Source organism: Panicum virgatum, chromosome 4K (genome assembly GCF_016808335.1).
Source record: "Panicum virgatum strain AP13 chromosome 4K, P.virgatum_v5, whole genome shotgun sequence".
Classification (NCBI taxonomy): Eukaryota; Viridiplantae; Streptophyta; class Magnoliopsida; order Poales; family Poaceae; genus Panicum; species Panicum virgatum.
Genome location: NC_053139.1, coordinates 1,439,827 through 1,456,536, shown reverse-complemented (window position 1 = coordinate 1,456,536; position 16,710 = coordinate 1,439,827). Strand labels below are relative to the sequence as shown.

Sequence of the window (16,710 nt, the reverse complement as noted above, 5' to 3'; positions counted from 1 at the left end):
TTTAGAAACAAGTCTATAATAGTTGAGAAATATTGGTTACCTGCGGTTCGGATCCAAAATCCTGTAGGGCTTCTCCGGTTTTTTTACCTCCCTCACCCCTCTTCTCTCCCTCTCCCCTCTCTGGATCTCGTGGGTAGAAAATGAGGGCGCAAAGGGAAGGGGCGGAGTTTTATATTTGAGGAGGGAGCCTGCCGCCCCCTGCCGGGCGGCAGGCCCCCTGCCGCCAACTGGTGGGGCGGCAGGGGGCCTGCCGCCCGGCAGGGGGGCGGCAGGCTCCCTCCAAGGATCTCTGCGTAAAATAAATTTATTTTTATTTACATATAGGTCCCTACCGCCTCCCTGCCGGGCGGCAGGCCCCCTGCCGGGCGGTAGGAGTATAGAACTGTAAAACCTAAAACTAAAAATATATTTCTGTAAATTTTTTTTTTGAAAAATATAAAAATAAAAAAGACGCACCAATAACGCCCAACCCAGCCCAGCTCGATCCACTTGCCCACATGGCCACATATCGAACGTGAGAGCGATGAGAGAGAGAGACAGAGAAAGCATTGTAACGGTAAAGCAGCAGTGGAGACCAAAGAACTTTTTGATATAATTTTACTTTTTATATCATTTTATGTTAAGTTTTCATTTTTGTACTACCATTTGTTGTTTTATACTTTGTTATTTTTTTACTACCAATTATTTTTCTTGATACATGCCATCAATCAGATATGAGACAACCTTTCTGGTGTCTTTCTAAAAAAGAGACAGTGATGGAATTTCGTCATCAAGCACAGAAGCTAGTAGACTGGTCTAGTATTTTCTTTTTTACTTAACTCTTTTAATGGATTCAACAATATTTTCACACCGATTCAACATTCTAAAAAATTAATTCAACCTTTTTTTAAAAATGTTGAAACTTAAAATCATATATTAAATTGTTAAACTAGTGTATTAATATATTTAAATGTTAGATTAAAAATTAAAAATAGCATTGGATCTCATTTTCTTGGATTAATTCCAATGAACATTATGATTCAATTTTTTTAATTGGATGTATGGTTAAAGAGAAAAGGTCAATTGAAGTTTGGAATCTTTTTTAACTTCCTATCCTCTTCCTCCTCTTGCAACGCGATACGGGGGATATCCCATCGTTGATTGTGTGCTCCAAGCGACACGCTGCTGTGCCTAAATCCTGGCTGCCCACATGTGCTGCTATCTCAGATGTAATTATAACTAGCGCACGAATCTCAATGGAAGGTATATGAACTCAAATCTAGTGGAAGATGGATAGAATTTTCGGAATTCGGTTATACTACTGGCCACAGTTGTCATGGGCTTACCAAAATATTATTGGGCTGAGATCACCGGTATTGATCTCAAGCCCGCCAACAAGAAGGTCAGCTAAGATGTTTTCAGGACTTACTGGAGCAGGAGGCAAGCAGAATATATGTCCAAGCCCATTTGGTGGGCAAGGGGGCGTTCTTTTCTTTTTTATATTTTAAAAAATAAAAATTTCAAAAATATATGTCTGTTTTGAAAAATTTCAAAACTACCCCCCGGTCGCCCTATGGGGGGCGACATGCCCTAGATGTAATTTTTTTCTTCAAATTTGCAACGAGGTCCATGGCCGAAAAAAAAATGAAAGGGGGCCTGTCGCCCCCCCAACGGGCGACAGGGGGGCTGTCGCCCCCCCCCCCCTCGGGCGACCGGTGGCCCCCGCCCACAGGCGCGACAGGGGGGCCTGTCGCCCCCCCCCCCCCCCCCCCCCCCCCCCCCCGCGGACGAAAGGGGGGGCTGTCCCCCCCCTCAGGCGACCGGGCCATACCCCCCTATATAAGCATCCGACTCTCATTCCCTCCTCATTTGAGCCCGAAAATTCCACCAAAAATCCAGAAAAAAGAGAGGGGTGAGGAGAAGGAAAGCGGCGAAGCCCTGCCAGATTCCGCACTTGTGATCTGCAGGTTAATACATTTAGTTTATGTATTTTTCCATTGGTATTGTAGAGTAATTTAATTTAATTAGTGCTATAATATAACCATTTAAGTAGGAGTTTAATGATACTTTAGTTACGTAGTAGTAAATTAGTTTAGAAAATTAGTAATACGCATTTATTATTACAATTGCAGTAGTATTAGAGACGTGTTTATAAATTAATTACGATTTAGAATAGAATTTGGCATATGCAGTATAGAATTTGAGTGTCATCACGTAGTTATGAATACTTATACGTTGTAGTTGAATTCCATACTTAGTTTTTACGGATTATTGAATAAGGTAGTGAAGTAAAGAGTATAACTCGATAAGTATTCTGTGATATACAGATATGTCGAGCAAGATGCAGTTTCAAGTATTTTATGGTGACTACAATGTTTTGTATGGGCCAAATGGAGTAGACCTTTCTGCCTTTAAGTGCACATCTAGCGCCATAGATAAACCTCTGGAAAGGAGTTTTGGTTCCATAAGTGGTTGCAGCGTGGGTTCCGTGTTGATCTGTTGACACATGTGATGACCGTCCAGACTCTTGTCAATTGGGAGGTAGAAAGTGATTTATGGGAATTGATGATGATACACAGTACCGATGACTTGCAGAAGTACATGCAAGCAGCTCTAGAGCGTGGGTGGCCTCTGGCCATTCTTGTTCAAATCCGGGAGAAGACACAAAATGAAATCCAACATGGTGCAGATCAAGCAACTCCGAGTATTCGAAGAGAGACCAATTATGTTGAGCAAGATGAGTCAGAAGAGATAGAGAACCAAAACATGGGACCACAGGGCCTTGCTGATGAGGGAGAGAGGATACATAGCATTGTGGACGAGATGGAGACAGAAGACCAAACCGCAATAGAGATGGAAGAATATGAGGGCTCATCTGATGACGAGCAGTACTCATTGCCAAAAGAGTGGAAGGAGCATGGTTTTGGCAGTCATGTCGCAGAAGACGTACGAAATCAGGAGTGGGAGTACAGAGGGAATGAGGTAGTGCAAGGTGCAACATATCCAAACATTGAAGCCGTAAAAGATGCTGTGAGACTATGGGCAATATCATTGAAACGAGAATTTAGAGTCGTAAAGTATGGCAGTAAAGAATATGAGGTGAAGTGTGTGAATGATGAATGTCCATGGCGAGTACATGCATTCAAGGGAAAATGGAAGTCGAACTGGAAATGTTCCATTGTGACAGAGCACACTTGTTTGCTGTCAGAAGTTCTTCCCTCGCATCGCAATATATCATGCGACTTTATTGCAAAGCAAATATATGGGTTGATTATGGACAACCTAAATTATGAGCCAAAAATGATTGTTCGACACATTGAGCAGACTTACCAGTACACCATTAGTTATTTGAAGGCATGGAGGGCTAAACAAAGGGTGTTCGAGATGCGGTTCGGCACATACGAGGCATCATATGATAACATATCTCGTATGTTATCCCAGGTTGCTGCTAGAAATCCTGGAAGCTTTTAAGACACATACCTCGTACCAGCCGTGACTAGGGGGCAAAGAATTATGCAACGAGCCTTCTTTTGCATAGGTGCTTGTGTTAGAGCATTTCAGTGTTGTCTTCCGGTGATCTGCATTGATGGCACATTTCTGACTGGAAGGTATAAAGGTCAGATACTCACCGCAATCGGGGTAGATTGCAACAACCAAATAGTTCCACTCGCATTTGCATTTGTTGAGAATAAGAACTTAGATAGTTGGTATTGGTTCCTTGAACGAGTGAAGGTTTATGTTGTTGCTGCACGTCCAGATGTGTGCCTTATTAGTGATAGGCATGCAGGTCTGCTGCAATCAATACTGAAATTGCAACGTGGAACTGCGACAACGCCTCCATTGTGGCCCGATGTCCAAAATAGGTGGTGCATTTGGCATATGGGTGCAAACTTCTATGACCAATTCAAGAACAAGGATCTTAAGAACCTGTTTAAGAGGTTGTGCACCCAAAATCAACAGAGAAAATTCAATGCATTATGGCAGATGCTTGATCAGTTGACTGCAGAGCTAGTGAAGGTAAGGGCATCAGGAACAGTCACGAGTCAGGCTGCAGAGGCTAGGGATTCAATTGAGAATCCATTTTCACACTGAATTCGAGGTGCACCTAACAAGAAATGATCATTCCTTTATGATACCAACGAAATACGGTATGGTATTCAGACAACGAACCATGCAGAGTGTTTCAATTTGGTTATGCGTTCTTGTCGTGCCTTTCCTCTTGTGGGAATTGTTGAGTTCATCATGTATGGGTGCATGAAGTATTTCAGAGAGCGTTACATGGCTGCAAGCATAAACATCAGCAACTCCCAAATTCAGTTTTGCACAAGAGTGACACAATATATGCAAGAGAAGATTGAAAAGGTCAAACTGCACCGCGTCATATCGACAAGTACAATGGAGCATAGATTCGAGGTTCTATGCAAGGCTAGAACTGGTCGTGGTATCCGTAGAGATAGGGTGGTACAGGAGAGTTTAATTACAGTAGATGGCAAAGCCTTCTGCTCCTGCATGAAGCCTAAGTTATTGTATTTGCCATGCTCGCATCTCATTGCGGCATGTGCAGAGTCTGGGTTGCAGCCAGGAGTATTTGTTTCACCTTACTTCAGAAAGGAAGCAGCTGTATCCACCTGGGGACATGAGGTATACGGGATTGGAATAGTGGGGCCTTTCATTCAGGATAATGAGAATAAGATGTTTATTCCTGATCCAGCCACTAAGAAAGGCAAAGGCCGCCGTCAGACACGTCGTATTCGGAATGGTATGGACGAGTCTGAAGCAAGCAAGGCACAAAAGCGTTGCAGCCAATGTGGAGCATTGGGTCACAACTACAAGAAGTGTCCTCAGAATGCACTTCACGATGCTGCTGACGTCAGTCCTTCCGAAAATCCCAGAGATGGAGCACCTCCTACGTTCAGACGACTATCGGCGAGAATTGCTCGTGGAAGGCATTCGGTGTCATGATCCACAATTGTATTTCATTATTTGTAATATGTAGTAATCGTGCGTCCAGTTTGTATGGAACATATCTGTAATGTATAAATATCGTGTGTGGAGTTTGTATCGAACCTATCTGTAATATATAGTAATCGTGCGTGGAGTTTGTATCGAACCTATCTGTAATGTATAAATATTACGCGTCCAGTTTGTATGAAACATATATGTACCTATGTGTTCTCATATATTTTGAATGCAGGTATGGAGATGGACTCCTTGCTAGACCTAGTTATCGACTCGAGCCACAGGTCTTACTTTGCAGCAGTTGAGCACTGAGCCCTAGAGGTGCTACGTCCTCGTCCACCCGGGGAGGCGATCTCTATACACCACGATTGGTGTGACAGGTATGTAATGAAATATTATTGTTTATCACTTATGTATTCGTCGGTATTCCTTTGTTTCGACAATTTTGTTTATTGCAGGTTACGTGAGGCCGGTCTACTGACTCTGAGCCGTCTTGTCGAGGGTGGGCCTATTCAGCTCGACCGATCCCTCCTGACGGCGCTCGTTGACAGATGGAGGCCGGAGACACACACGTTCCACCTCCCGTGTGGGGAGATGACTCCTACGCTGCAGGACGTGGCCTACCTCCTCGGCCTCCCTATCGTCGAGGAGGCTGTAGGTCCGTGTGTGGTGGCGGCCTCATGGAAGGATGACCTGGAGGCCTGTTTTGCCCTGGTTGACCGCGTGGAAGAAGCAGGTCCGATCAACCCGCACCCGCGAGCAGCAGGTCCTTCGAAGACCAGTTGCATCAGGTAGTGCACAACTTGGGAAGCCATGTGCAGTACGAAGACAGCCACGAGTCGTCCCAGGCCTCATCGTCGTTCCCGTGTCCGTCGACCGTGCACGGGCCGACGTCGCAGTTCTTCCCAAGTGCAGGTAACGTAGATATCTCTTTAAAATTAGATCAAGTGTTCCTACATATTTACTAATATGACAAACAGGATACGATCCAGCTACTGCGTTCGGCCATACTGGAATGTTTAGAGGGACAGCACCAGTTGGCGGACCGTATCCAGGGATGGTACCGGGGCCACAGATACCGGCCTACACAGGTTAGTTTATGTTTTGTATTTCGGTTTCTACATGTCATGATGAAAGACACGAGCGTACGCTAACATCCGCATTTTATGCGTAGGATTCTACCCCGATGCGGGCGCCGGACCTTCTTCTTCCTCCTTTCGACCAGATAACGAGGGCTTCACATTAGACGACCTCGACAGCTTGACTCCAGACGAGCCTGCCGCGCAAGGTGACCCCGATGTCTTGGGGTATTCACAGCTAGGAGGAGCACCAATTGGGATCTCTCAGCAGCAGACACCGCAGCCCCTTTCGCGTCATGAGCGACAGGTGAGGTCTCCGGATGTTCTCACCTACTCCTAGGGCCATGTCCGTGCCCAGCAGAGGGCTAAGAAGGTCCGACGCCCTAGGGGTGGTTAGATATATCTGATGTTTGTATCTCTGATGTTTATTTGTAATGAGATAGCTGTGGACCGCTTATTTGTATCCGATGTTTATGATTGTGCTAGTTTACTTCTCATTTGTTTCTATAGATACTATTGATGTGAACTTGTTATGTTTGTTTCCGTGACTTAATGAAGGACAAGTTAGGTGCGGTAGGAGTTAGCGGCCGAGATCCCGCCGACGATGATGACGACTACCGCATACAGTGTAAACTTCGTGACACGTTCGAATAGCTCAAAATAGGAACCATAGTGTATCTAGCTGCGAGTACGAGATCACAGGTTGCCACTGCTCAGCACGGCGATCACGGGTTTTCCAAATGTCGCATTCTTTGCCCAGACATACGTGACAAAAGACGACAACCCAATAGCAGTGCCCTTCCACCATTTCAAAAAGATGTGACAGCACGGCAACCACACCAGCTCACCTTCAAAGCAGTCTCTCTGGCGAGGACGACGGACCTGTCATTCTACAGCGAAGGTCTGTGGCGTGTAGTGGGGAAGGCGGCATCTAGGCGCGATCGACCGAGCCGCAGTAATGCAGTGCTGTGAGTCTGCATACACAGAGATGCATCGAGTAGTCATTTCGAGAATCGAATCTAGCCTTTTCAGTGTTAGGTCAGCTAGCCTCTTCACTGTGTTGTCATGTAAGCTTTTTAGGTGCATTTACACTCCACACTCCGGGTACCAGACCTTTGTGCGCCTATAAATACTCCGAAGTTTGTGAACTCCCAGCAGCACTCAAACACCAAAGCTCATTGTGTACCCAATGTCTGGAGGTGGGTCTAGCGGGAAGAATTACTACGGTGTTTGAGTTTCCGCCACAGCACAAGAGTGAATTTACCAATGAAAATCCTCTTCGACAATACGATAACCGTAGAGAACCGTGACCAAAATGCAGACATGGTGAGGACTGCTTAGTGCAGATGTGCACCGACGGGATGGATGACGGTCGGCGTTTCTTTAAATGTCCACACGCATGGGTAATACTCGGTTGTTTCATTTCTTTCTCTTCAATGAGACACCTTACATGAAATTTGTTTTGCAGTCTTCCGATGCTCCAGAAAACTGTGGTTTTACTAGGTGGGTCGATCCTGCACCAATTGATTCTGTTCAGGAGTTCATCGAGTACCTCCAGATAAAGATCTTTGATCTGGAATGCAAAGTGAACCATTATGAGGAAGTGAGCGAGGGAAACAAAGTTGACGAAGATGATGATACCAGCAATGCTGCCGGTTCACAGGATGAACCATGCACTATTTCTTACTGCAACTGCCCTTGTCACAAGAAGAAGGGCCCTGCGCCTCCGGCACCACCGCCTGCACCACCTGCAATGGGTGGATACTGCGGAGAAGGCTCAACGCAGTTTGCTACGTGGGGGTACGGCTACTAGGACTACCCTAGTGTAGTGACATGCTGCATCGTTGTGTTTGTTGTGTTTTTTTTAAATTACCTAAGGCATGTTAGGTTAGTCCAGAATCTGTTTACCGTAGTTTGCAACGGGTTCTGCCATGCCACTGCACGTGTGATGTGTGTTTCATTATCGTTGTATTATGATGTAAACTTGATGGTTCACATTATGTAATGCATTTCTTAGTTCTTATTTCTTATCGTTATATTAATTAAATGTGTGCTTTTTAGTATTCTAGTGACATGAAAAGCTCCGAAAATATTAAGGACAAGTTCAAAGATTTCATAGATTCCCGGCTACAACTGCAAATTAATGGTAAAAGTTACAACACACAGAGTCAAGCTCTCAACTGAAAACATAAACAACTAATTGCAGTGGCATGTGCACGCGACAAGGTAATTTCTTGTTGCATCTAAACCTACCATGCCTTATGGAATGTAAAATGCCGGGATTATATGGTACTACTCTACTGAGTGCACCGAGGATATTTGCCCTTCCTAATTGCTTCGGGGCCGGCTTCCTTCGCATGGCGTGCCCTCTCTCGCTTTCTCTCCCTGTCAGCTTCACGTTCGGCCGCCGCCTTACGATCCACCTCCTCCATTCTCTTGCGGATCTCTTCTTGCTCTTTCTTGCGCTTCTCCTCTTGCTGTTCCTCGTGCTTCATTCGGCGCCAACATTCACCCTGTTCCCTGCACGGTTGCCCCTAGCATGGAGAGGAGCCTTGGCTTTGTCAGCATTGTAGACACACTCCCCGCTTTATCCAAAGCACAAGCATCCACCCTGTTCCCTGCACGAAGAACACAAAAGGAAACCCAACAGGGAGGGAATAATAACCACCCAGTGAAGCTTTGGGCTATCATAAGGAGCCTCAAACCACGTGAGGCATCCAAAATAGCACCAACATAAGACTGAGCAAGATGACGACGACGAATATTTGCGCAGCAAAGATGGGAGGAGAACCATGTCCCACTGGGCGTGCCATTTTGTTTGGGAAGAAAAATCACACAAGATTTTCTCTGCGTGGGAAATAAAGAAGAATGCGGGCGTGCCAGTGTATATAGAAAATACACAAAAGAAACAAAAGATAGGGAACACATATTTTATTCATATTTTATAAATACAAATACAGGTTCCCATACATGAGTGTGCGCTCCATAGCTTGCCGCCGTTGGGCAGATCTAACTTGGGCGAAAGTGATCTTCTGGTTCCCGGGGCCTCGGAAAGCTCCCGGTTAATTACCTCAGCAAGTCTAGCTTGCCAGAGTACCTCCGATTAAGCTGCTGTAGTCGTCGTCTTCAGTCTTCGCTTCACGTTCTCCATGCATGATGATGGTGGTGGTGTAGATGTGGGCGCCGGCGTCATTCATGGCCTCGTCGGTGTCCATGAGCCGGTGTAGTGCAGCTGGAGCATCAGCAGCACTCGCCCGTGTCGTTCGGCCTCGTCGGTCTCGAACGGCGTTGTAGTCGTAGTAGTAGGATGTCGATGCTTGGAGAAGACTTGAAGCTAGACCAAGTGGATGTCGCAGCAGCTCGGTCGAGGTGGTAGAAGTTGTTGATGAAGAGGGAGGGAGTGTCGCCAACCCATGAGCATGTGTGGTGGTGGTGGTTGGAGCATCAACGCCACCCGCTCGCCCGTGCCGTCCAGCTCACCGGTGTCGGACGTCGCGTAGACGGAGTTGGTGTAGCGCAACTGGAACATCAGCTTAATCGTCCGCCTCGCCGGTGTGGGCCTGGCGAGGTCGCAGTGGGGTGACGATGCGTGGTTGAGTCAGGTCGTTGAGACGCTAGCTGATCCTCAAAGAGATGGCAAGGCATCTGCACGGAGATGCACTAGCTTGTTGCTTCTTGTGGAGGCGCACGTATGCTTGTGTGGCTTGCTAGCTTCTCGTACATGTGCACTTGTGCGTGCTATACATGATCTCGCATGTGAGCGCACGTCCAGGCACCGAGGTGCAGATCCTGCAGATCCTCCGGCTGCTCCGCGCGGGCGCGGCTCCTCGGGTCGTCGGCGCGTGACGGCATCTTGCGGCAGCTTGCCATCAGCGTCACCTCTCATCCTGGCATCTTCACGGTGACGGCGTCATCTGGTCGGCGCCGGTTTGAACGGGCAGCATCGGTCATGCCGCCGGCCTCAGCGTCTTCGTGGTGGCGTAGTCGTTGGATCGATGCCGGGCTTGAGCGTGAAGCGCCGGTTGTGCCGGTGCGCACTTCGGTGTCTTTGTGGAGGCGTAGTTGTCGGTCGATGCCGGGCTTGAACGTGAAGCGCCGGGCGTGCTGGTCGCACCTCGGCGTCTTCGTGGCGGCGTAGTTGTCGGTTGATGCCGGGCTTGAACGTGAAGTGCCGGTCGTGCTGGTGTCGCACCTCGGCGTCTCCACAGCGGTGTGGTCGTCGTCGATCGATGCTAGGCTTGAATGTGGAGCGCTAGTCTCGCCGCGCCGTGCCTCGGCGTCTCCACGGCAGCGTCATCGTCGAGTCGGTGCTGGATGTGCAGCGCCAGCCACGATGGTGCCGTCGATGATGAGAAGGTGGACGTCGATGACGCCGCTCCACCGGCAGCCGAGCCGATGTGGCCGTCGATGATGAGGGGTGCCGCGCCGCTTCGCCGGCAGCCGAGCTGAGGTGGTTGTCGATGTAGAGGGGTGCCGCCGGCAGCCGAGCTGAGGTGGTTGTCGTTGTAGAGGGGTGCCGCCGGCAGCCGAGCTGAGGTGGCTGTCGATGTAGAGTCGGCAAGCCATGTTTAACTCGTAGGGCGTCTCGTGTCTGCGTGCTCGCGCAGAGCCGAAGTGGACTTGCAGTGGACGATCGACACATGAGGGCGCCACCGGCCTGGCCTCCAAGTGGATGACGCGCAGGAGGGCGCCGTTGGCCTGGCACAGAGGCTTGTGACGATGGATGCCGGCCGCACGCCACCCTGGTGCTCGATGGAGGAGGAAGGGCGCCGGCAGCCTGCGGCGACGATAAATGATGGATACGAGGGGGACGACCACCTCTTCTGGCTCCTCCATGCACGGGGTCCCTTTCCTCCGCTCGTCAAGGCGAGCAGGAGGTGCACAGCGTCGGCATTGACCAGCTGGGGCGCGCGCCTCGCCGGTGGCTCCTTCGCCCGCTGCTCCCGATCCCAAACCCCGGTGTGTGAGGGTGATGAGGATACCGCCGGCGCGCGGCCGTCAGTCGAGGTTGGCTGCGAACCGGGCAGTGCCGCGCTTGACTTGTTCTGCGTCACCGATGGAATTTCGATGGAGAAGATCAACTCCGGTCGAGGGGGCCGCTGACCACCCTGGAAGTCATCGGCAGTCCCAGATGGCGAGCTTGATGGCTCCCAGATGGCGAGCTTGATGGCGATTGACGATCTGATAATGGACGGCGCACTCGACGACGGCCGGCGATCCTGGCTTCTGGTGCGGACGCCGTGTGTGTGACTCCGGCGGCGATCTAACGAACACGCCCGCCTTCCTGGCTTCTCCGCTTGTCAAGGCGAACAGAAGGTGCGCGGCCACGGCGTCGGCATCTCCGGCCGGAGGCACGCCTCGACCCCCGGCTCCTTCGCATGGCTGCCATCCTGGCGAAAAAAAAGAAAAGCCCCCTGTGTTGGCGATGCAAATACGTAGATGTAGCTTGTTCTTCTTAGCTTCCCACGCCATGCATGGGCCTGTAGCTTCTTAGCTTCTTGCCAACAACACGAGGTGGCTGGTCTTGCACTTGTGGCAGCCTGGACTTGCACGGAGCTCGTACTCATGCGCCAAGATGCAGATCGACTTCTCGGCTTCATGCACGCAGCTCCTCGGCCTTGGCGTGATGGCATCTTGTGGTGGCTTGACGTCAGCCCCGCCGGCGCCGTCGAGCGGCGCATCTCGCTACGGCGCTCTCGAGGCGACGCCGTGGGCGGCGGCACCATGCCGGCCTCGTCGCACAGCACCGGCCTCGTCGCGCCGCGCTTCAGCGTCGGCGGCGGCCGGTGGGCTGTGCCTCAGTATCTCCACGGTGCTGTGGTCGCCGGACGGCAGCCCGCGGGCTTGATGGCGGCGGGGTGTCGTCGCCGGCCGGACTCTCATCATCAGCTTGATGTCTCCACCGTCAACATGCTGGAACAGCACCTCGGCGACACGGACGATGGATCGCCGAAGGCCAGTGGTGGACGTGTGCATGCAATCTGTAGAAAGGCTGATAGAAGATAGAAGATCAACCTACACCTCAAGAGAGAGGCGGCCATGGCTGCCTTCTTGCTTCCTTGGCGTATTACTCGGTATCTACATGATGTAGACACGGTGGTCGGCTCCGCTTCAAGATCGATCTTGGAAGATTCCTCCAGCGAAAAGCCTGATGATGGATGGCGAGCTTGATGATGGATGGCGAGCTCGACGGCGGCCGGCAACCTGATGATGGACGGCGAGCTCGACGGCCTCCCTGGCTTCTCCGCTCGTCAAGGCGAGCAGGAGGTGCACGGCGTCGGCATGGCGATCGGCTGGGGCGCGACTCGCCCCCTCGCTTCCTGGCCCGGCTGCTCCCGTCGAGGAAAAAAAAGCAGACCCCTCCCCCTCAAATGTGAAGACCTCGTGGCCTTTATATAGGCAGGGATTAGGGTGACACGCAGCCCAGGTCTCCCCTCGACGCCGCCGGCCTTCAGTTGAGAAAAACTCGGCAGACTTATCCGCCCGGCTCCTGGCGTGCAAAACGGAACCACACGCATCCTGGCTAGCCAGACTCGCTGCACCGTGGGCCTGACCAAGCATGCCCTCCAGCACACGTGCACGAGAAGCTAAAAGGCTGAGGATAATGCGCGCGGACTTCTCTCCTTTTGCTATGGGCCAAATGGGTCGTTGCCATGTAGAGAGAGTTCAGGGCTTCTAGAATCTTCTAGGCCACGCCAGCTGCCACGTGGGGTCAGCAGCAGCTCGAGATGGCAACACGTATTGTAGAGACCTTGAACGCGTACACGCCGCCGATTCAGGGAACATGCACGCGCGGCTTTGTTATATATGCTTGCCACCATACACACGTATATGAAGCCGACGAGCTTGCTGCAGCTAGCTTCTCTCTCTTTATTGCTTCTTTTCTCTTCTTGCTTTTCAATAAAACACTTGAACTTAATTCATGACATTTGAATATATCATGACAAAAATACGTCAAACACTAATGTTAGAATGGCGTTTTATATTTTGAAGCATCATTTCATTCGTAGTTAAAGTGACAATAAGTTGCATCTATCGTGCTTTGGAGAGAGAGGGCAAAAAAAAAAGATAAAGCGGTCCTTCAAAGAAAAAAAAGATAAAGCAGGGCCTGTCTACTTTCTTTTTTGTTTTTTGAAAAGATGGGCTGTCCGATTTCTGACAGTATGAAAGGTTCCTACTCGCACCTCACGTGTACAGTAATGCACGGCGACTTGATGGACTAGTTGGTCTCCTTTTTGTTCAGGCATAAGAGATACTCCCTCTATATAGAAAATAGATGACGTTTAGGACAAGATTTGAGTCAAAAATTGGGAATATAAATCATGAATAATTTTTAAATTATCGACTTTGAAAAATTAAAAATTATATGAATAGATTTGTCTTAAAAAATACTTCCATAAAAATATATATATATCACTTTTCAACAAATATTTTTATAAAAATAAACAATCAAAGTTATACTTCGAATGCTGTATTACTGTTCTAAGCATCATCTCTTTTCTGTTCGCTCTTTTCTGTTCCAACCCCCGTGTAATCACGTTTCGGTCCTAACTTTTCTTTCTCCATTCCCCGCGGGGGGGGGGGGGGGGGCGGTGCGGTAGCGATCCAGAAGAACGAGAAAGAACAAACAGCAGGGACGCTGCAGTTCATGATGTTGGCAATCTGGTTGCTTTATTCGATTCTAACTACGAACCAGCCAGCACACGGCACGCGAAAGAGCAAATGCCAAACCATTCCTTCAATCACCATCATATCCTACCCCTCGTGTCTTGTGCCTATCTTTTTTTAGTTGGGACCATTGCAGGAAAAGAAATGATCTCTTGCACTAAGGTCAATTCCAGTGCAAAGTTTCAATACACGATTACCAAATGTGACACATCATCAAAAGACCTTTGAAACTATGGATAAAATAGAGCCTCCCAATGCATAGTTTCATTTCACGAATTCATAGGCGAGTCATTGCATTCGATTACTATAAACGTGATTGGGTGAAATCAGATGAGATGAAACTCTCTAACCCCCAACGCTAGTTTCATTAAGGTCAGTCTCAATGGGAGTTTTATGGAGAGTTTCATGACATTGAATATCATTAATTTTGCTGACATAGTAAAGATAGAGAATGATTGAGTTTTATGGGATGTGAAGAAAGTTCCATCACCATGAAACTCATCTGACACGGTTTCCTAGTTCTCAGTCTAGGCATCTGTGCCCATGAAACTCCCATTGAGACTGGCCTAAGTTTCGTAATCTTGAAAACAGTGTAATCCAAATTTCATCTAGATGAAACTTATTTCTTCTCTCTCTTAATAAATTTCTTGCCATGTCATTATTTTTGCCCATGTGGCACCTTATTTAATGTGCATGAAACCTCTATTAAACTTGCACTGGGATTAGCCTAGTCTACTATAAGATTGCTTTATATAGGTTGGGCATTAATAGCAAAAACAATGTGAATAGCAAGCCGAAACAGCTTGGTACATCGACTTTGAAAAAAAATGATCTACAGTTTCCGTAGAACTGCAAAAGCTGCAGTATTTGCTTCCGCTTCAACTTCTCTTCACGATATTGTCTTTTGTTAGAATTACGTCATTTGCAAATACCATAAAATTATTTTAATTTTTAGTGGTAATTTAGTTTGCCAAATTTCCTGGGCAGCTCTAATTCTAGTATTGACGAGACGTCCATACACAAAGTGAACACTCAAGGACCCATTTACGTGTAAAGCAAGACTAGGAAAAAAAATATCCCTACCCTCCTATAAATTAATGTTCACAACTTTTTCCACTAAACTGCGCCATTTCGACAGCTTTTTAACCCACTAGCTAGTTGGATGTGTACAGATGACAAAAGTTGCATGGATCTTTAGTTGTTGTAGCCTAGCTAGGCCCGGCCGGTTCTTCAGATAAAGCAGCTCCCAAATTAATGGAGATTTCGTGATTCCTTGCGTCGTGCTTAGGTAACGAAAAGAAAATGGCAACAGAAAATATATCAGGTGTAAACTAATCTTTCCGTACAAACCATGCAAACTTCAATCTGTGTCATTGGATCAACATCCAAGAGGAGAGGCGCAGGGTGGTGGGAGCGAAAATTTGCAAAAATATTATTACATAATTCAAGGGCGGGCGATTAATTGTAGAATCTATCGTGCCGAGTGTTTCCCGTAGTGCTAGCGTCCAGGTGACGCGGAGCCTGCTCTCTGCCTGTTATATATTGATGCCACTCACGGTCGACGGTGTAGTACGCACACCGGCGTGTATAAGAATGTAAGACGACTCCGGCGGCGAGCCAGATTGATTCCAGCAAAGTCAGGCTAAAATCGTAGAACTAACCATGCTCTTCCATAACCCCTGCCCACAGAACAGTTTTTCATACATCCGTGATCTCACATCATCCTACACCGACAAGAGAAATGACTCTGCCATGGTGTCCGCCTCCGTCATCATGTTCGCCCTCACCGGCCTGTTCTTCAACCTCAACCTCTTCAGCGGCGTCTCTGACGTCAGCGCCATCGTCCACCCCAAAGTCCGCCTCTTCCTCTCCTCGGCACTCTCCCTCTTCCTCCCCGTCATGTCCTACCTCTTCTCCGAGGCCAAGAATGCCGGGTTCTCATCGAGCCCCACCCCCACCCCATTGACGACGACGGACCTGTCGCTGAGGGCTGTACTTATCCTGGCATGGATGCTTCTGGTGGAGCTCCTCCGCAAGAAAGTGGACGTGATCCACATGCACAGCTACTCGGGCACCGTCCAGCGTGCCGCACGCGTCATCTGGCTGGGAAACCTTGTCTTCTTCAACATCAGGGCCATCAGTCGGAAGGTGGTGTTCAGCGTCCTTTGGATCATCTGCGCTACCAAACTTGTGCAGAGAATCGCCTTCACCGAGGCCGGGAAGCGCTCGTACGCCCATGGCAAGAACGCCCGGGTCATCAGCTCCTACATGGCTCAGATGCTAGTAGAGCACTGTCGTTTGAGTAGTGCCCGTGATGTGGAGCAGCAGCAGGGAGGAGACGAGCTGCTCAAGAGGTGCAAGTACATTGTCATGGGAGAAGAGGAGCTAGTGGAGGAGCCCACTGCCGATGGCTACAAGCTGAAAAAGGTGACCTCAGACTCAGATAGCAGCAGCAGCATCGTCACAGTGGGGAAAGTTTGGGAGTTTGCCGATGAACACAAGCTCTTCAATTCCTCGGACAAAAATGACCAGCTGAAAAGGATCTGCCTCTCATTTGCTCTCTTCAAGTTGCTTCGTCGAAAGATCGAGCACCCGCAGGGGATGACCGGCAAAGAAGCCTGCGATTGCCGGGACCTCATATTGAGGGGCCTGTACAACAATGAAGCCGACGAGCTTGCTGCAACTAGCTTCTCTCTCTTTATTGCTTCTTTTCTCTTCTTGCTTTTCAATAAAACACTTGAACTTAATTCATGACATTTGAATATATCATGACAAAAATACGTCAAACAAATGCCCCTCACCAATTTGGGATTGGATGCGTAGCTAATCCAAACTCAAATTGGTGGAGAAAATCCATATCTTAACCGACGCGTCGCGGAACGCACGCAGCCGGAGATAAGATCAAATCTTTTCTGAGAGGGGCTCATGGTTGTCGGAGTAGGCTGGGCCATGTTACTTTGGCTCGAGATAGTTTTTTATGCTCCTGGTCACGTAGACATCTTGGTTAGAGTCGCACTGGTATCTT

General features: G+C 48.7%; 2 protein-coding genes across 2 annotated transcripts in view; both read left to right on the top strand.

The window, feature by feature from the left end:
* LOC120704782 (oligopeptide transporter 7-like) overlaps positions 1–10,155 on the top strand; it is a 29,049-nt gene extending 18,894 nt beyond the window's left edge. Inside the window, exon 7 of the mRNA XM_039989314.1 lies at positions 9,790–10,155. Coding sequence (XP_039845248.1) covers positions 9,790–10,155 — 366 coding nt within the window. The remainder of the gene's footprint in view (positions 1–9,789) is intronic.
* A 5,089-nt stretch (positions 10,156–15,244) lies between these two features.
* Positions 15,245–16,439, top strand: LOC120704781. Its single transcript, XM_039989313.1, has one exon. It carries the CDS (start codon positions 15,348–15,350, stop codon positions 16,437–16,439), a length of 1,092 nt encoding a protein of 363 aa, XP_039845247.1. The 5' UTR covers positions 15,245–15,347.
* The last annotated feature ends 271 nt before the right edge of the window (positions 16,440–16,710 follow it).